The sequence below is a fragment of the Colletes latitarsis genome, chromosome 12 (genome assembly GCF_051014445.1).
Source record: "Colletes latitarsis isolate SP2378_abdomen chromosome 12, iyColLati1, whole genome shotgun sequence".
Lineage (NCBI taxonomy): Eukaryota > Metazoa > Arthropoda > Insecta > Hymenoptera > Colletidae > Colletes > Colletes latitarsis.
Genome location: NC_135145.1, coordinates 18,331,670 through 18,353,348, shown reverse-complemented (window position 1 = coordinate 18,353,348; position 21,679 = coordinate 18,331,670). Strand labels below are relative to the sequence as shown.

General features: G+C 33.0%; 2 protein-coding genes across 16 annotated transcripts in view; one reads left to right on the top strand and one right to left on the bottom strand.

Annotated features, from left to right (window-relative positions):
• LOC143348825 (uncharacterized) overlaps window positions 1–21,679 on the bottom strand; it is a 58,461-nt gene that overhangs the window by 4,082 nt on the left and 32,700 nt on the right. The window contains exon 7 of one of the 4 annotated variants that reach the window (XR_013080830.1): window positions 16,713–17,671. The exons of the other annotated variants lie outside the window; for them this stretch is intronic. The gene's annotated coding sequence lies outside the window, so the exon portion shown is untranslated. Of the gene's footprint in view, window positions 1–16,712; window positions 17,672–21,679 lie in introns of those variants that run through there. 4 annotated transcript variants of the gene reach the window in all.
• The window catches only part of Ampdeam (AMP deaminase), a 39,981-nt gene that overhangs the window by 4,064 nt on the left and 14,238 nt on the right, over window positions 1–21,679 (top strand). For 4 of the 12 annotated variants that reach the window (XM_076779469.1, XM_076779467.1, XM_076779464.1 and 1 more), the window contains exons 2-4: window positions 2,867–2,981; window positions 3,217–3,394; window positions 20,503–20,656. In XM_076779469.1, coding sequence (XP_076635584.1) covers window positions 2,888–2,981; window positions 3,217–3,394; window positions 20,503–20,656 — 426 coding nt within the window. In that variant the 5' untranslated portion in view covers window positions 2,867–2,887. Of the gene's footprint in view, window positions 1–1,789; window positions 1,818–2,742; window positions 2,802–2,866; window positions 2,982–3,216; window positions 3,395–11,692; window positions 11,913–12,248; window positions 12,462–12,788; window positions 12,941–20,502; window positions 20,657–21,679 lie in introns of those variants that run through there. The other 8 variants (XM_076779465.1, XM_076779462.1, XM_076779470.1 and 5 more) reach the window with 6 other exon arrangements.

Sequence of the window (21,679 nt, the reverse complement as noted above, 5' to 3'; positions counted from 1 at the left end):
AATTTTTTACGACTGCACAGTTTAGAGGCACAATTATTTATATGTATATGCAATTAAAAACTGACGATAAGCAGTTAAAAATTTTCCAGTAACTAACAAATACAGATAAAAGTTTATACTTTAAATTTTGTTTGCGTATTTGTTAAATCAGTTTCTACTAATGTAAAATATTGCACAAGTAGCATGCAAAGGTTTAAATATTTCGTGACTAACATTTTCGTACATGACTTAAAATTAATTGGAAATGTTCCTTGTTAAGATTAGTAAAACAGTATTAACAATGCATTTCTTATCTATATCCTTGGATGAAGTATTTACTTTCATTATAAAAGTTTATAATGTGTATTGACAGAAAGTTTATCAGTCCACAAAGGAAAATTGATATTTTCTTTAACGAAGCAGTACAGGTTTATCGACAATAACACTGAGAAATTTTAATTGTAATAATGTCAAACGTAATTATCCGTATAAATGTTTATCAATCTGTAATTACAATTTTTTTCTTAATTGCTGTAACCAAAATATTAGCTTTTGTAATATGTAAACATTTGTAGGAAATTGAATTGAGTTTAACCAAATGAAAGAATTGATTCGAACAACCTATGTTTATACTTTAAATTTTGTTTGCGTATTTGTTAAATCAGTTTCTACTAATGTAAAATATTGCACAAGTAGCATGCAAAGGTTTAAATATTTCGTGACTAACATTTTCGTATATGACTTAAAATTAATTGGAAATGTTCCTTGTTAAGATTAGTAAAACAGTATTAACAATGCATTTCTTATCTATATCCTTGGATGAAGTATTTACTTTCATTATAAAAGTCTATAATGTGTATTGACAGAAAGTTTATCAGTCCACAAAGGAAAATTGATATTTTCTTTAACGAAGCAGTACAGGTTTATCGACAGTAACAGTGGGAAATTTTAATTGTAATAATGTCAAACGTAATTGTCCATATAAATGTTTATCAATCTGTAATTAGAACTTCTTTCTTAATTGTTGTAACCAAAATATTAGCTTTTGTAATATGTAGACATTTGTAGGAAATTGAATCGAGTTTAGCCAAACGAAAGAATTGATTTGAGCAACCTAGTTCTTTCAAGGGAAATTAAAAAAATCTTTTTCTCAGCGTTAAAATAGTAATAAGATTTAGTGGATTCCAACGAACCTTTTTTTCATAACTATTCTAATTGAATGTACTTTGAATAAATTGGTAAAAATGAAACAAAAGTGTAAAAGTAAAATGTGTAAATAATCATAAAATATTATGTACTTCGCTAGAAACAATTGAGACGATATAATGAGTTTTCGTTAGCTAAATCGATACTTTCATTTATTCAAGGATACTCTGCGTACTTGCAAGGAAAAGTACCAACCTTTTATCTGACAAAGAGAGTTTACAATGAAATTGTAAAGATTGATAAGCAAAAGATACAATAAAACAAGAAAGTTTATTGGATCAATGATTTTCGAGATAAGTAGATTCCAAGAAATGCAAATGGATGGGCTGAAGAGTTATTCATATTCAAAAATACTTTATTTTATACCATTGGCCGCCATGTTGAAAAGAAATGACGTCAGCGTAGATATTGATTTTGTTATTATTTTTTATCGACGTCTGATAACGTTGATATCTTAAAAACCGATGCCCGATGTTTACTCAAGACGAGATTAAATTAAAAATTATAATGCAAAAACAAAAAATATCCGATAAATCTCCGCTGCTCAAAATTTTTCGTTCCTCAAAATCTAGCAATATTACAATATTTATAAACTTGGAAATTACTTACGAAGACAATAATTTGGTTAAAAAGTAAAATTAACAAATATAAACGTTATAAATTTGTTAATTATAAAAAGAGTTATATTCATTTAAGGATTTTACAAATACTGGAACATTCTAAATTACTTTTATTCGCTTCCGGTTGTGCTTATTTAATAATTATTTAAAGAATGGAAGGCGTCAAATATGTTTAACTCTTATTTCGTCATCGTTCAAAATTCTGCAACCAACAGTTACTAGATAAAATTGTTGCTTGGACTTAATATTTCGTTTAATTGTAAGGCTTGCTTGTAGAAGATTGATTCACTAATTTTCGAGTTATAGGTTATGAGTACCATTCTTTCACGAGAATAAGGCACAGTGTGTTTACATCCCCACTCCTGTTGCAGTGCGCTGATTGGTCGAAAACGGTGATGAAGATCGGTGACAGCCAATCAGCGGACTGCAGTAAGAGTGGGGATGTAAACACGCTGTGCCTCATTCTCGTGGAAGGACGATAAACTGTATCGCCTAAAGCAGTATTTCGTGTGGTTGACATATGGCTTTCTTTTTACTTTTATTTCTTCCATTTATTGTCACTTCATTTCTGAAGTTAACTATTTTAGAACCGTTATTTTTTAACACTATCTCTTAATAAATCTCTCCTGTACTTTTAAGTTTTATCAAAATAGCAAAGACGTTTTGCGATTTGAGATATTACACTATGTTATACATTTGACTACAATTATAAGTCTTGGAGCTAACATTAAAACATTTACTCTGCGTATGCATTTTGCGTAAACTGTTGTTGAAAATTAGAAACGAAATATGGTACATGTCTTAAACATTTTCAAATTTTATTGTATAAATTTTAAAGTGTTGTAACTCTTGAACTATTAGATTTAGGGTTTAAGTATCTTAGTTTTTTTGTAAAGATTTTAAAAAACTGCATCGAATAATCTAATGAAAATTATAGAGTTCCGTTTGAAAAAGGGATGCAGTTGCATCGATGCATCAAAATACGACGATCAGCAGGTTCGAATCACGAATAGTAAGAAATAGATAAAGTCGATAATTAAAATTGAGAAAAATCTTTCTAGACGCATAAAACGAGTCACAAGATGGTACTGGGTAATGATAATGAATACTTGACGGGATGTAAACGAAATTCGGTAACGGAATGGTTGCAGAAAACTGAGCAAGCAGAGAACAATGGTAATTTTTCGGACGCAACATACGTTGTATATTTACGTTAGGAATAATTGTAACAATGAAAGTATACGCTATGCGTTCACGATGATAAATAAATCGTAAAAATATATGATTCGAGCTAAGAAAAAAATTTAACGAATCCTAATTTTCCTTTAATAATTGCAAAATTTAAAATAAAGTTCAGAATATATGAAAGAGAAACGACATCGGATCTGTACTATATAATTTTTCGTTACAGGAAGCGAAAGTCCAGTTTTCGGTTTGGAAGGTAACGCGACAGCTACAGGTGGTGGAACCTCATTGAGACTCGTCCCGCACGAGTTACCCAATGAAATTTCAGCCCCCTACGAAGTTCCGCAATTTCCGATCGAACAAATCGAAAAGAAGCTCTTGATACAAAGGCAATTGACCGTTAAGTAAGTAAAACCAATTTCAATATTAAATTGTTACTTTCTAATACGATCAATAATTGTTAAACATGTGTAATTGCTAAATTCGTCGATAGTTAAAACTTTAATCAATTATTCTTTCGACGATTGTGTTATTACTGTTAATCGTTAATCGCGACTGTGGCGCCGCTTTGCTGCGAGTGGGAACTCGGAGAATTTCATAGAACTCGTCAGTCAGACTTTTGTCTATTGGGAAGTCGGTCGAGGATTGTGTATACAGGGTGTTCAGCCACCCTTGGGAAAAATTTTAATGGGAGATTCTAGAGGCCAAAATAAGACGAAAATCAAGAATACTAATTTGTTAATGAAGGCTTTGTTAAAGAGTTATTAACGTTTAAAGTTCCCCCCGTATTGAATTTTTTTCTAGAAAGTGGTTAGAATTTCGGGGGTAGGTCTATTCACTAAAAATTATTGTAATTGACCCCCGCAACCGAAAATAATTTTTCCAGAACGATTTGAAATTTTTTAATTTTGTCGAAAAATTTCACAACTTCTTGAATTTTTTTCTAAAAAGTGGGCAGAATTTCGAGTGTATGTCTAATGACCAAAAATGATTGTAATTGACCCCTGCAACCGAAAATAATTTTTCTAGAACGATTTGAAATTTTTTTTTTTTCGTCGAAATATTGTTGTCGATCTTTCTTAAAAATTCGTTTTTGATTTTTAGTAATTTTGTTTGACGCTCTACGGAAAAGTTGTTTAGTACTTTTTTGTATGTACCTATGAGCTCTACTTCAGGAAAAAGTTTCATTGAAATATATTCACTATTGCAGGAGTTATGGCTGTTTGAAAATTGGACGATTTTTAGGAGGTTTTTGTAACTTTACGGGGTTAAGGAACAACTTTTCGAATATTTTTAGAATTTCTACATATTCTACACTAAAATACGCGTCGTTTGCTTTTTTAAACATTAAAATCGTCCAATCCCTTCAGAAGTTATGACGTTTTAAAGATACGCACGAAATTTTGGAGTGACATTTCTGGCCTGAAATTATATTTTCGGTAGGGAATTTTTTTCTCGAAAACTGTTAGGATTTCGAGGGTATGTCTATTCATCAATAATGATTGTAATTGACCCTCGCAACCGAAAATAATTTTTTTAGAACGATTTGAAATATTTAAATTGGGTCTAAAAATTTCAGTACCTACTCGAATTTTTTTCTCGAAAGTGGGTAGGATTTCGGAATTATGTATATTCACCAAAAATGATTGTATTTGACTCCCGTAACCGAAAATAATTTTTCCAGAACGATTTGAAATTTCTCTTTTTCAGCCAATTTAAGCACCTAATTAGATTTTCAGTAAGGAATTTTTTTGTCGAAAGTACGTAGGATTTCGAGGGTATGTGTAATGACCAAAAATGATTTTAATTGACCCCCGCAACCGAAAATAATTTTTTTAGTATGATTTGAAATTTTTTAATTTCGTCTGAAAATTTCAGTACTTTCTCGATTTTTTTTCTCGGAAGTGGATAGGATTTCGAAGGTATGTGTATTCACCAAAAATGATTATAATTTACCCCTGTAACTAAATATAATTTTTTCAGAATGATTTGAAATTTTTTAATTTAATTTTTTAATAACTTATTAATGAAGCTTCAATCAAGAAATTGATATTCTTGATTTTCGTCTTATTTTGCCCTTTAGAATCTCCCATTAAAATTTTTCCCAGGAATAGTCGAACACTCTATACAGGGTGTTCGGCCACCCCTGGGAAAAATTTACATGAACGATTCTAGAGGCCAAAATAAGACGAAAATCAAGAATACCAATTAGTTGATAGAGGCTTCGTTACAAAGTTATTAACGTTTAAAGTTCCGCCTGTAGAATGGCAACCTGCGTACAGCTGCGTTCGCGCGGAAGGTTGCGGCAGGCCAGTCCTAGTGGTTCTCACGCAGCATGAAAAATTCTACTTACCGACGCTATCGACAGCCTTAGATTTTTGTCCATTTAGGGAAATGCGAACACCTTACGTTGAATAAGATTCAACCTGTCTTATGAAAATCCAGAAGGGCATATCAAAACTCGCCCGACGAGATTTTCACAGAGAAAGGGTGAATGTCACTTCCGATACCATAACGTTGTGCACAAAAATCACCCACACGCGATCATACACGCCCCACAATCGTCCACAATGTCCGTAAGTATCCACAAATAATCCTTTCAGGCACTAACCACTATGCAATTAAATAAACACGCACCGCAATTACGGTATTCGTGAGTGACTATGTGTACGTGCACCACGATTCTTCAGAATTACTTACGAATAAAATTGTTATTAATTTTTCAAATATACTTTAATTTAAAAATGTAAAAAGGAATTTAATAAGTATTCGCTGATTGTTTATATCACTGTATTTCTTACATGCTCGATAATACATAACTGAATGAAATATCTCTAAAATGTGTCGCGTGAACTGTCTTGACTGATTCTTTTTTACGACTAACTAGCTGGCCAAACACGTGCCGATGTTGCCCTTTGTCTCCACTGAGCGTAGAGTGCATGTGTTGTGTGTATGTGTGTGTGTGAGAGAGAGAGATAAGCGAGACGAGTGACGTAGAATCGGGGTCCTTTTCGGCATTTGTTTCTCAGAACCTCGTCGATCGATGGCACAGTCAGCTGCTAGTATTGTTACATTCTTCGACGTGAACGCAAATCGATGGGAAAATTTCATTTATCCTACGATTCCTTTTTACATTTTTAAATTGTAGTGTATTTGAAAAATTAAGAACGTTTCTATTCGTAAGTAACTCGGAACAATCGTGATACACGTACACATAGTCACTCACGAATACCGTAATTGCGGTGCGTGTTTATTTAATTGCATAGTGGTTAGTGCCTGAAAGGATTATTTGTGGATACTTACGGACATTGTGGACGATTGTGGGGCGTGTATGATCGCGTGTGGGTGATTTTTGTGCACAACGTTATGGTATCGGAAGTGACATTCACCCTTTCTCTGTGAAAATCTCGTCGGGCGAGTTTTGATATGCCCTTCTGGATTTTCATAAGACAGGTTGAATCTTATTCAACGTAAGGTGTTCGCATTTCCCTAAATGGACAAAAATCTAAGGCTGTCGATAGCGTCGGTAAGTAGAATTTTTCATGCTGCGTGAGAACCACTAGGACTGGCCTGCCGCAACCTTCCGCGCGAACGCAGCTGTACGCAGGTTGCCATTCTACAGGCGGAACTTTAAACGTTAATAACTTTGTAACGAAGCCTCTATCAACTAATTGGTATTCTTGATTTTCGTCTTATTTTGGCCTCTAGAATCGCTCATGTAAATTTTTCCCAGGGGTGGCCGAACACCCTGTATATGGCAATCGAGTGATCGGTCGAGCGCTTGTGAGAGCGCGATCCCTCTGGTGGCGAGCATGGGAAGCGACGCTACACGACTAACAATTAAAATAAATTTAATCGTTAATTTCGATTAATAATTAAAAATAACGTAATCGTTATTTTCAATTGAAAATTAAGAGTAGTAATTCAATCGTCGTTGATTCATTTTTTCCAACACTTCGTCGTACATTACAATGTCGAAGACTAAATCGTACCGGATGCACATTTTACAAACAGTCCACATCCTTTAGATCAGCTTTTAGGCAAACTTTATTTACAAATAACGAATACGAAGGAGTTAAAAAAATTACCATTTTTGGCATCGCTTGGAAACGAAAAATTCATTCAGGATTTTTCCAGAGAACAAAAAATGTCACCATTTCTTCGAATAAACTATGAGAAAGTTTAAAAAAATTTTAAATTAGTCGTGAAAATACGGACAGATGAATTTTGGCTTTGAAATCGAGCAAATTCAAAGTATCAAATAATCAATACTACGTGAGAGCAACACTCACAACGTATTCATCGCTTTGCAAGCACTGGTGAATACTTGTATCCATTATACTTTCAATTATTATCACCAAAAATAGTTATAATTATATAAAATACATACATCTGTATATTTTTTAAAATAATAACAAATTGTGACAAATCAGAGTAAAGAGATGTATAACTAATTTAGTTATGATAACTAAAACAATCACAACTGTTTTCTGCCCTAGCTGTGAGGTCTCATCCTCTTGTACTCGAAGATTTGTTTATTTTGAGGATTTCATGTTACAGTTAATATCGAGTTTAAGATAAGGACTTGTTTTCGTTCGTTTGAGGTCTCGCCACATTAATCTGAATTTGTAGCGTCAAACAATATCAAATCCTGTCACAAACTCTCTGCAAATAGCAAAGATTTGTGTATTTTGTAATTGTGGAAATTTTGAGGTTCAAATGAGCAAAACTCTACTTCCTCTCACAATTTAATGAGCACGAGGCTTCGTTACAGACGAAATACACATGGTACAATAGTAGTACGTCAGAAGAACACTAGGTGGCGCTGAAACAAATGGCGCTTTAGTTCTAACAGTAATATGTCCCTCAAAAAAACTAGCAAATAAGAATTATTACTGGTCTGAATTATACACATTGCAAAGTGAAACATACTAATTCACCGACACAGAAAATATTAAACGAAACTCTAGCGCAGAAAAAAGTGCTATAGAGAATTTTTAAATCTAGTAATTTTAAAATTTCGAACTTCTAGTAACTTCTATGAATTTTTCATTTTCAAGCAATGTCAAAAATGGGCTTTTTTAACATCCTCCATTAGATTTATTTGTAAAATTTTTCTCCCGTTGTTAAATTGTAAAAATCCATTGTTAAATTGTAATTTGCAAAATTAAACGTACGAAACGTAAACGGAAATTAGTTTTCAAATTATTTTATTATTTTTATTCGCTGTTGTTCGAATAAAATTTGTCTAATTGACTCTATTATAAAATATAGTACATTTTGTGTCACAAATATTTCCGAAAATATTCTGTTGTTACGTGTTACGCGCTTCGTAAGCCTGTATTACGAATTGATCACAGTTTATCTTGTTTCAAATGTCGAAGCGATACTTTGAAATCCAATTTGTAGTATCCGAAAAAGGGTGAAACCCTACATAACAAGTGACATAACTTGAGGAAACCTTAATCTTATATAATAAGAAATATCCCTTGCAAAACGAGGCAAAATTATGCAATTCGATCCACATCGAATTTTACTAAACAATATTCAATGATGAAAGAACGAAGTATTAAAATCTTATTTTTTCGTAAAAAATAATCCTCAGCATAAATGTTATTATTATACTATTATTTTTCCCGTTTATGAAATATCAAACTATATTGTGTTTCTTAAATGTTCATTTAAAAACTTTAAATCCACGTATCTCGAAAACAACTTGGCAAAAATATTAAATACAAAAGTATTTTAGTTTCAGGGGGGAAATATATTTATTTTTTATTTGGTGGACGTTTGAAAAATAACTTTTTTTTTTAAATATAGAAACCTATATTTTTATTTACAGATTGTTATCCTACGTAAAAAAAAAACGGGACAAACTTTTGTATGGAATATTTTTCCTGCCTTGTATAACGCATTCTGTTAGCTTTGACACTTGGAATAGAATCGAAGGAAGACTAAGCGATTGTTCTCACTGGGTTATCGCTTCCAAGTACCGCTAATGTTTACGAATCGATACGCCACGCGAATCTGTAACAAATTTTATTTGTCTTCAGACGCAAATATTTCAAGATTAAATCATTGGAACCGGCGTAGCTATTAATGTCGATAAATTTATTTTCTATGCTCTGTTAGAGTAAAAATTATGTACGTTTGTATCAAGTAGTATTTTTGTACAACGAAAATTGTTGCTTAACTTGATTCAAACATTCTGAATGGGTTCCATTTTATTTAAATATTCTGAACAATCTAACGCCATCTTCAGGTTGACCCATAAACCAGCTCATATATCTTGTTAATTGTCTTTCTTTCTCCTTAACTTGATTCAAACATTCTGAATGGGTTCCATTTTATTTAAATATTCTGAACAATCTAACGCCATCTACAGGTTGACCCATAAACTAGCTCATATATCTTGTTAATTGTCTTTCTTTCTCCTTAACTTGATTCAAACATTCTGAATGGGTTCCATTTTATTTAAATATTCTGAACAATCTAACGCCATCTACAGGTTGACCCATAAACTAGCTCATATATCTTGTTAATTGTCTTTCTTTCTCCTTAACTTGATTCAAACATTCTGAATGGGTTCCATTTTATTCAAATTCTATGAAAAATATTCTGAAGAATCTAACGCCATCTACAGATTGACCCATAAACCAGCTCACATATCTTGTAAATTGTCCAACTTTCTTTCTCCTTAACTTTATTCAAACATTCTGAATGGGTTCCATTGTATTTAAATTCTATGAAAAATATTCTGAACAATCTAATGCCATCTACAGGTTGACCCATATATCACATATCTTGGAAACTGATCATGATATTAAAAAATGTTTCAGGTAAAATGCCATATATAACCTGCTGATGCGAGTAAGCTTTTCCTAAATGGACGCGTGGAGGGCACGCGAAGGTCAAGTTTCTTTTCTTAAATGAAATTATATGTACATCAATTAGAGCGCCCCCTTACATGAAACTACCGAATCACTTGCGGCGAGAAATCATTAATTCAGAAGATATTTTAACAATATTCTTGTTATGCCATCAATTTACAATATTACAATTAAAATATCTTCTAAACTAATGCTTCTTTGTCACGAATGATATAATATTTTTGCGTAAGAAACTTGTTAGAATTTGTGAGTTGTGAAGTGTTTAGAACACTTATTTCTTTTCCTAACTTCAGTTTATTCCATACACCTTCATGCAATCGCTTATATATTGTATAACCAACACATTTTTCCTATGTAGTTACAATTATAGTTATAATTAACCCCTTGACGTACGATTTAATTCTATTTTTCAAACATATACTATTCAATTTTATTTAAATTTTGTTCGTACAAGGAATGGCCACGAAAAAGAATAGATTTGTTTTAGGAATACCTCGTCAATGTAAAAATGTGCTGATTTTAATATATTAGACTTGATGACCAGTGAGTAGCCTCACGATTATGAAATTTGACATTAAGAATTTGTAACGAGTCCTTCATTGTACTCTTCATTGTACGGCAAAGGGTTAAGTAAATATAGTTGTTTTGTTCTACATCCTGTTTCGATCTTTTCATGCACCTATCAAAACAGTTAGGAACATGTTTTGACTTTGGTCTTTTCTCAAGCGATACAATTGTTTATATAGAACTGCTTTCCTTACCTGGCCTTTGGACTCACGTATGTTACTTAATTGTTTTCAAGCATCATTTGATGTATTACACTTCTTAACATAATTTAATTGATTCTTGGATACAGGTAAGAAAATTAGTGCTAATGCTTTTTCATCCTTGTCCATTGAACTTGGTTTCTTTCATCTTTAAGTATAATTCCATTTGTATACTCCCACAATTCATTACAGGTCAATGTACTCTTCATCTGGAGTTTCCGTGACTCGTGATTTGTCTAATTTTTCAATGTGTCGCGTACCTCTCACGTGGCTCATTTTGAGGTTAGGTTTAGATATTTTCACTTACGGGCAGCACCTGGGCTCATAACCTCTTTCGACAGGTGCACGAAAAGATCGAAACAGGATGTAGAACAAAACAACTATATTTACTTATCTACAAACTACATAGAAAAAACGTGTACACAATACATAAGTGTATATGAAATAAACTGAAGTTAGGAAAAGAAATAAGTGAAGGCGCATTGACGATAGTGGCGCGTAGCACAAATTCTAACAAAACGTATTAAAAAATACATATACGATTCCATTTGAGAAAACAAAGTTCTCTACGTGTCCATTTAGGAATGTGACATTAGATCATGTTTTCAACATTTTTTTTAGTATCGTCAACAGTTTCCAAGGTACTCGAGCGGATCGATTTAAATGTTTTCGACATTCGTAAGGTAGATAATAAGAGAAAACGGAGCAGAAGGTTACGTCAGCAAAAGTGGGTTGTATACATATACGATACACTCCCGATAACGCATTATGTGTACTGTACTCCGCTGACTTGAAGTCCCGCGGCAGGAATGCGAGAAAAGTAGGAGGGATACACGAACACACTGGACTCCGGTTCGCTATTGGTCGCAGCAGTCACACGCACGCGTGGACCGCCTGAGAGCAAGGGAGCGAGATAGATAAATGGGCGGTCCTATTCCCCTTGCCCCTGCGCCGTCCCGCGGGGCACCAAGTCAGCGGAGCACAGTACGACGTATGTATACGAGCTGGAGAAGGGGTTGCTTGCACCTCCGGCGGTCCACACGGTCGTCTTGCTCAGTCGTCGTGCGACCGCCAAGGGAGTGCCAGATCTTTTTTTTTCTCCTCCCTCTCCCCCCCGTGACGCAATGAATGCGACATAGAGCACACTTCCGGTCTAGGACCACAAAAATAATTTAAGCCCGTGGACGACCGTAGAAAATCATCGATCGTTTCTCGAATTACCCTTTCGTGACCTCGCGACAAGTGTTAAACCGATGTCAGACTATGTGAGTCAATGTATCGATTTGTAGCAATTTCATTCTTGAGAATTGTGTTGATTGTGCTGTGACATCTATGATCATGTGAAAAATGTAATTGACGGGATTTGAAGGAAAAACTACGTCGACGATCGAATCGCAGATTTTTTTTTTTTTTTTTTTTTTCTCGGAAATAACGAATTTTCGTTGTCGCGCACGAATACAAAGATCGTGATTTCGTATAAAATTTTTGCATTATTTAACGACGCATAAGTAGACGTTTCAGAATTTTTTTCAAGCATTTCTCTACGACTGCAGTGGTTTCATTTCGTTGGCATATATTTTTCGGATCGTGTGCTTTTTCAGACGAGCCAGGATCCAATTTATTTACAATTTCTAATTCATTTCGACTGAGCATCGTAGGATTATTGGCGTTGTAGCCAACGTATGGACGAACGCTATGAATCTGCGTTCCATTTTAAGTCTCATTGATTCGTGGCGTGATCGTGTATAGTTTTTTATACCAAATAGGTTTATCATTCCGAGGAAGTGTTATCGCACGGTAATAATGTCAACTTGGTCAGTAAATAGTTAAATCATCTACACGTAATTTTCATGTGAAACTAACGATTTACATATATATATATATAATGATCGAAGAATTATTTTTATTTTTGGAGCCCGTAAAAATGATCTGTAAATTGATGGTAAAAATCGAGTTTATCAACACAATTAAAATCCTCAAACGGGAAATGAATAAAATAAAATTTTTAAATGAGAAATACAATGTAAACTGATAAACGAGAAACTGAAGTATCGTTTTGTTGTTCGAATGTTCGTAATAAATTTTTGTTTGGAGTATTGAGATAAATAAAGAAACCAAAGAAGTAAGATTAATAAACGCAGAAAGGAAGATATCCTTACGAAATGTTTTCATCTTTTTGGCGGTATAGCCGTATACATATACAAGGAAGTAAAGACCAAGAAGAATTATCTAACATGTTCGCTGGTGCGAACGAATCGAAACGATGGCTGAGGGATAATAGGATACTCTTGAGGTAAAATAAAAATGCGCTAGTTACGATTTGCTCGTATTCCCTGGAGGAAAACGCCATCCGTAAAACGCCAAATATTTTGATTGCCTTAGTTAGTACATATTGAATTGTTTCTATCGTTTGGTAGTAAATTGTCACGTTTGAAAAGTCGATTTTTAAGTTCTCGTAGCCTTATCCTTGGTGAATAGAAGTTTGAACATTTTTGATGGCGTATGCTTGCCAGCAACGATCTAAATATATCATACTCGCAGATTTTAGATTTATTTAAGTACGCTGGATCCTTTATCGAGATTGAATTTTTCACGATACTTGCAAAGACATCGAGCACGATACTTTGACACGAAATTATGATCCTTTCGACGAGTCAGTAGTTACATTTGTTATTTATATTTTCATGAACATGCTTCTACATTAATAAATTACAGGTATTAAATTAACCCTTTTGCAGATCGTATTCACCTTTCTGCAAATCAAATTCAACTTGTGGACACGAAAGATAAAATAAACACAATGTCACATTGTCGATTTTTGTCGTTTTATTTGTAAAAGAGACTGATACCTTAAATTTGATTTGCGATAAGGCGAATGAATATACAGTTCGGTCACCCGTGGGAAAAATTTTAATGGGAGATTCTGGAGGCCAAAATAAGACGAAAATGAAGAATACCAATTTGTTGATGGAGGCTTCGTTAAAAAGTTATTAACAATTAAATTCAAAAATTTCAAATCATACTAAAAAAATTATATTTAGTTACAGGGGTAAATTATAATCATTTTTGGTGAATAGACGTACCCTCGAAATCCTACCCATTTTCGAGAAAAAAATTCGAGAAAGTGTGAAATTTTTCGACGAAATTAAAAAATTTCAAATCGTTCTAAAAAAATTATCTTTAGTTGCAAGGGTCAATTGCAATCATTTTTGGTGAATAGGCATACCCTCGAAATCTTACGCACTTTCGAGAAAAAAATTGTTTTCCGAAAATCTAATTCGATGCCCAAATTTTTCGACGAAAAAAAAAGATTTCAAATCATACTAAAAAAATTATATTTAGTTACAGGGGTAAATTACAATCATTTTTGGTGAATAGACGTACCCTCGAAATCCTACCCACTTTCGAGAAAAAAATTCGAGAAAGTGTGAAATTTTTCGACGAAATTAAAAAATTTCAAATCGTTCTAAAAAAATTATCTTTAGTTGCAAGGGTCAATTGCAATCATTTTTGGTCAATAGGCATACCCTCGAAATCTTGCGCATTTTCGAGAAAAAAATTCAAATAGATGGGCAAATTGCCGTTCTACAGCCGCAACTTCGAACGTTAATAACTTTTTAACGAAGCCTCCATCAAAAAATTAGTATTCTTGATTTTCGACTTATTTTGGCCTCTAGAATCTTCCATTAAAATTTTTCCCAGGGGTGACCATACATATATATAATACTAATATGAAAGTGGTAGTATCGTAAAGAGGAGGTATCTTTTAATTACATGAAAGTTTGAACAATTTTTGATATTTTAGAAATTTTATTCTGAAGTGTACTACTAAGGTGGCCATATTTCTCAGCATGAAATTCGGGGGGTGAAATTACGCGGGAGAATTTAAAATTCTTTTCTTCGAATCATAAGTGCAATAAATATCTTTCCATACGTACATAAACTGTAGTTATTCGAAAAAATTTCCATCGCACCGATTTCAACGACACTCAAATACTTATATTGTTGGAGACAAATCGTCTTAAACATTTCCCTACGATCTTCGAATTTTCAAAACATTTCTGAAAATTTATTTATTACTCTTACGTTCAATTTTGTTCGTATCGACAATCAATAATGTACAACGAATTAAACATAAAACTTAATCGACTCTAACACAATCGGTGGATTAGGTTAACTTCACGCAAGACAAAGTTTGTTGTTCAAGAAAGAAGTTGCTCGAGAGAATTTCTCTAACATATTTCAAAACGAAAATATGACCACGAATATTTCCTCGACGAACAAGCGAACTGTATTACAAATCTTTGGCAAAGTAAAAATGGTTTTACGTACATTTACTTCCGATCTCTCTCGCGTCCATGTCGATTCTGTTTCGCTGATCGTTTTATACGTTCTACTGCGCACACTCTGGACGCAACGCAACTAACTTGCACTCGACCGTCGATAATACAGGAACCAATTAGCGATCCAACAGTCTATTATCAACTGGATCTAATTTACGAAAACAAATGAAATTTACCAACTTCAATAAAAACAACATAATTTTGTACCAATCCTAATACTTATCTCAAATATTATACGACAGATAGTATTGGGAAAAATTGTTTTTGTTTAAAATGATGTTTTCGACGACATATTTCAGTATCGTTGAAATCGGTGTTACTCCAAATAATTATCATATAAATATGTAAGAATACATATATTTCGAGTTAATAAATATTTTTACATTAATGCTCGTTAATACTGAATACAAAAAGTAAAATGTGTGTGTTTGTGCGCCGTGTGGTCCAAATGAAGTGTTTACAGGTGTTTTCTCAGAAACCAATAAAGCTATAGACTTCATTTTTCATATATATGTATATACATATATTTATTTTATTTATTCGGCGTTTTTCGAGAAATTGCAGAATACAATGCTATGACGTGCACTAGTGTGTGTTGAGGCATGAGGCGGACACTTCGAACATTTTCTTCAATCATCCATCACTCGGAAACTAAGGTATATAGGACATATATGTTCATATGACACTTTTTTTTTTTTACTTATTTTAGTGTGTAGATTCACCCCCTGAAGTAAACCGTATATTTTTGGGACACCCTCTATACAAGTATATTTATAAGTGGGAATCTTAAAAAATATAACCCGAAAATTTGCTACTAAAATATCGAAATCGAAGGTGATTTAGAATTTTACCACACTATCAATTGTTTTGTAAAAAATAACTATTCGAAAAAAATTTTTAAATTAAACTTTTTCTATCGAAAAAAAATTTTACGAGCTGTTTTCTCAAAAAAAACCAATGAATATATCGATTTAATATTGTTATTATTGAATAGTTTAGGAGGGCTAATGTTTTCATTTACAACAAATTCTTTTAAGGAGACTGTTGGGTGGAAAAGGTAGTTCCTCAATTTTTTAAAATGGTGGTATTATTTTTATTGTTTGTAATTTATGTAGATTACCAAAAATAACGGGACAAAGAACTCCAAAAAATTCTGGACTTATGGTCACCTTAGCACTATGACTCTATTAAAGGCTTTGAAGAACCATTTTGAGAATGTCAATTTTAACGAATTACGAATTTCGAATTTAAATTTTACTCTAAACTCACTTTAAAGGACATTTCCAATGTATATGGCGTGTAAAATGCATATTTTTTTAACGAAGAATTTCATTCTATGATCAATTTTTACACGTAGAAAGATATATTACGTCGTCTCATAAGTAATGCATTTTTTTATGAAACAATAAAAAAATGTTACATTGGACACGATATATCTTTACACATTTAATATAAATATTAGCGTAAATAGACTTCAGTCAAATATTGCACCAGTAATAATTTTTTCATTTTAAGGATTTCAAATAAAATAAGAAAACAGTAAATCTCTGTAAAAATGAATCAAAATATTATTGAGCAAAACTGAAACTTGGAAGAATTAGTTTACAAATTGAACTCGTTCTACAATTTCTCGTACCGACTGTAAGTAACTCCCCAATTATTAGTAATCCAATCGTCATTAAAGAATAAAAGTCGATTCAGCTTTTCTTTCTATTATAATTTAGTCGTCCATTTTCGTTATGTTCGTTATTTGCTTGATACTACTGCGTGCAATAGAGTACATCTTGGACTTAAGAGCAAGTAGAGCCAGTGACTAATGGCCAAATGCGTCAAATAAATTGTATTCAAGAAACAGCATTAAATGACACAAAATTATTCTTTTTTTCGAACATGCTTTTAAACGTAGATTCATCCATTTACTAGTTGTACTGTTATGGAAGGATCATAGGGCAGGATCTTCACAGAGGATCTTTTCTGAGGAAAAGTGTGAAGGAGTGATGTTTAATATTATGCAAATTTATTTGCATAACAGTACTTTCGTTTAAGGATACACCCACTCACATTGCATTTGATCATGGCGACCTTTCATCGAAGATTGAAGCAGAATAGAAAGATTTCCTTATAGATCAACAAGTGAGAATATTAAAATTTGACTGCCAACTGATACGTATCTATGATAGTTAGTGAACGATGGCAGTTGAGAAACGCGTGGAAAACCAAATGTCACTTGCCTACAATAATTTGGGTTACAGCTGTATCGAGAGCAAGAAGATAAGGCTCAGACTCTTGTCTTATTTTTCTATTTCGTTTCAACCTTCGGTACAAACATTGCCATGATTGGATCCAATGTGAGTGGACGACTGCAATAAAAATTGTGTGTTAAAGCTATCATTATTTGATGGGTATTTGAGTAAGACGAGGTCCAAAGGCGGAAAGTCTTTAAACGCATCTGGAATGTTCGATTGCCTACCGTGGAGTGTGTCTGTATGGGATCAAATGCTCTGAGCAAGAGAAACGATTGGGTGTCCCTCTAGTGGCGAAATCGGGAAGCGTCGCCACATCCTATCGATGGTTCGCCATATCGAAACAATTATTTCTTGCGAATATCGAATGTTCATCGTTATCGAACGGGCGTAGCGATAATTTAATAGGTTTTTCCTCGGGTTGGTTGTTCTGAACATCTGCGGTAGAAATTGTATATTAGTTTACTGTAGAATTATTATTATGGGTGCTTAATACGAGGTTAAAACTCGGAGGTAAAGCTTTGAAATACCTCTAAACATTTGAAGATGGATCGAGACTTGTGAGAACAGAAACAGTTAAGTGTCACCGCATTGCAGTGATGATTCTTAAAATGAACTCCAGGCGTGACTCGTAAATTGAACATTTCTCCTTCGAACCAGTGTCTTTTACGCATCACTGGTTCCACGGGATAACCTCGGTTTGTAGGGATAAAAATGTTCAACTTACGAATCGTGAGTTCATTTTAAGAATCATTACTATACATTTAATATTTATGCAAAGTTTGTTATTTTAGGTTAGGATTTAGGCAGACTGTAGACTACTTAGTTTTAGTACTAAAATTAAATACTAACCAGTAGTTAAATATATCGATAATTTAAAATAAGATTAAAATCAACGTTTTTATTGTTGATTGATGACTGTTAAAATTCCTCTGCTTGTTCACGAAAATTAAGTCTAATATATTAAATTCAATATCTCTTACATTCTCTACATATTTTGTTAGAAATAAAGCGCCATTTTTTTCTGCGCCACCTAGCGTTTTTTTGACTTACTACTATTGTACCGTCTTTTGTCTGTAACGAAGTCGAGTTTTGCAAAATTCCCACATATTCGTAAAACAATTCAGTTTCTTTTTGCAAGCATTTCATGTTCGAACAGATTTAATTAAAATTAAATGATACACATTTGGGGAATTACTTGTAAATAAATCGTTCATCAAGGAATTAAAAACTATCGTGAATTATTGTTCGAAAGAATTCTATGTACACGTGAAGTTATAAATACACGTTTATAGATTTAAACAGCTATTAAATAATGTTTGTCTATGAAAATTGAATATAAAACAGAATTTTATACAATTTTATACAATTTTATACAAATTGCGACTTACGTCACTATGATTTCCAGCCCGCCATTTGTTTCAACCATTTTGTTCTTTATGAATAATATTATTAGAGCTTTTGTTTGACCGAGATGGAACTACTGCAATATTTAAATAACTATTCTCGATGGATAATCCGAAAAATATCAAAAAAATTAAAAAAATATTTTCTAAATATGATACTATGGCCTCGACGAAATTCTTTTTTTGATGATATCTGGGAAAAATTTTAATGAGGGATTCTAGAGGCCAAAATAAGACGAAAATCAAGAATACCAATTTGTTGATGGAGGCTTCGTTAAAAAGTTATTAACAATTACATTCAAAAATTGCAAATCGTTTTGGAAAAATTATTTTCAGTTGCGGGGGTCAATTGCAATCATTTTTGGTGAATACACATACCTCCGAAATCCTATCCACTTTCGAGAAAAAAATTCGAGAAAGTACTGAAATTTTTAGACGAAATTAAAAAATTTCAAATCGTTTTGGAAAAATTATTTTCGGTTGCAGGGGTCAATTACAATCATTTTTGGCCATTACACATACCCCCAAAATCCTACGCATTTTCGAGAAAAAAATTCGAGAAGGTGTGAAATTTTTCGACGGGGAAAAAAAATTTCAAATAGTTCTGGAAAAATTATTTTCGGTTGTGGGGGTCAATTGTAATCATTTTTGGTCATTACACATATCCCCGAAATCCTACGCATTTTCGAGGAAAAAATTCGAGAAAGTGTGAAATTTTTCAACAAAATTAAAAAATTTCAAATCATTCTAAAAAAATTATTTTTAGTTGCAAGGGTCAATTACAATCATTTTTGGTCATTACACATACCCCCGAATTCCTACGCATTTTCGAGAAAAAAATTCCTGATCGAAAATCTAATTCGGTGCCCCAAATTTTTCGACGAAAACAAAAATTTCAAATCGTTCTGGAAAAATTATTTTTAGTTGCAAGGATCAATTGCAATCATTTTTGGTGAATGGACATATCCTCGAAATCCTACCCATTTTCTAGAAAAAAATTCCAGAAGGTGTGAAATTTTTCGACGGGGAAAAAAAAATTTCAAATAGTTTTGGAAAAATTATTTTCGGTTGTGGGGGTCAATTGCAATCATTTTTAGTGAATAGACATATCCTCGAAATCTTGCGCATTTTCGAGAAAAAAATTCAGTATGGGGCGGAATTTTAAACGTTAATAACATTTTAACGAAACCTCCATTAACAAATTGGTATTCTTGATTTTCGTCTTATTTTGGCCTCTGGAATCCCCGAACACCCTGTATTTGAAAAATGTTTATCGTTCTGAGTCAATGAAATTAAACGATGATTATTATTACCTCTTTTAATGCTCGAGGCTAAATAATTTGTCACTATGAGGATATATGATACAAAGAAGTTGTAAAAAATATGAAACGAAAAACAAAACATCGAAACGTACAAAGTTAATGTTTTAAATAAATTATAAAACTTATTTTATCATATTAATTTTTGTAATAAAATCTAAATTTATATATCAGAAATACGTTCGATTCAAAATGAAGCGTGTCGTCGTGCATTGCACTTTTTAAATTTGAAATTAAACTCGAACAAAATGATTTTTCTATGCCATCGTATACTTTGCTCATAAACAAACGTTTTAAACTATTTCAATGAAAGAAATTGAAATAAGAACGTGATTTAGCGATGTTATAATTTATAAAAAAAATTACTTATGGGACGACTTTGTAAAAATTTAAACAATGTGAATTTTACAAGCAGATGCAACGTATTTATGTAAAATTACGTTTGTACGCGTACGTTTGCTATTTTCTATTAAGTCGTGGCATATCTTTAGTCGAATTTCATCGTTTCTACAAATAAATAATCATGTCTCGGGTATTCTTTCAGAGCCGCCAAGGATTTAGAGGAACGTCGTAGCCTTTATGAACCTTCGCTTGGACCTGGCGTACCAGATGACATCGATCATCTGTACAATCTCGAAGAAAATGACTTCGTACCACATTTTCAAAGAGTCTCCATATCGGGGGAAGATACTTCTGGGGTATGCAATATATTATCGTAAACATAATTATAACTTTATAATTAAAATCGATAATTAATCAGTAATGATTCTTAGAACGAACCTCAGACGTGATTCGTAAATTGAACGTTTCTATCCTTACCAACTCCCCCATAAAGCTCAGTGAACCATGAATCACAAAGCTTCGTGAACTAGCCGCTGGCGCGCTCGGTTGTTTCCATCAGGTCGCGCCATCTAGTATTCGAAGACCACAACTTATTAACTTCGAAAAGATATTTTCAAAAATATACTGTTAGTTACAATAAATTATTTAATAATTTAATAATATAATAGTACATGATGAAACTATCATGAAATACATTAAATTTTGGTTAATTACAGATCATAAAAAGTTCTTCGACAATCTTTCTGACTCGCTCTCACTTGTTAGCCTTTTCTTTGTCGTTTGTTTTTCTCACTCTTTCTCACTCGCTGTTCTTTTCTTCGATTGTCGAAAGATAAAGGCAACTCTAAGGTTCGATGATATCGCTGTTGCCAATGTCGAAAGCCTCCGCTGTACGAAAAATGACCATACCGAGAGCAATGTTCATTTTAAGAATCACTGAGTTTCACTGCGTAAGATGTCGAAAAATACGGCATATTACATCCTGTAGGAACTTATTTTCAAAAGAATGTACGCAGAACGACTACTCAAGATGTTTATATTTACTTTCCGGGCACAGATTTGGCGATAGACTCGCTATATATACACGTATGATTTCGACTTGGCGGTCGTTCGGTAACTGAGAGCAAATTAATCATCGCACGCGAGCACTTCGCGAACTTGTGGCGCTAGTAGCGCTGCGAACTCGTCGATTTCGCGCGCGATTTGAATACAATAATTGCTACAATACCACTAAATAAATTTTGGTCCATCCATTCTGTGATTTAAAAAATTCTGGCAATACTTCTGATTCTTTAAAGCTCTTGGCTTCTTATACTTGTGAATTGGCAACGGTTCAAGTTTATGTTTCCCAGTTTCGTTGGCACATAATGCGACTGTTG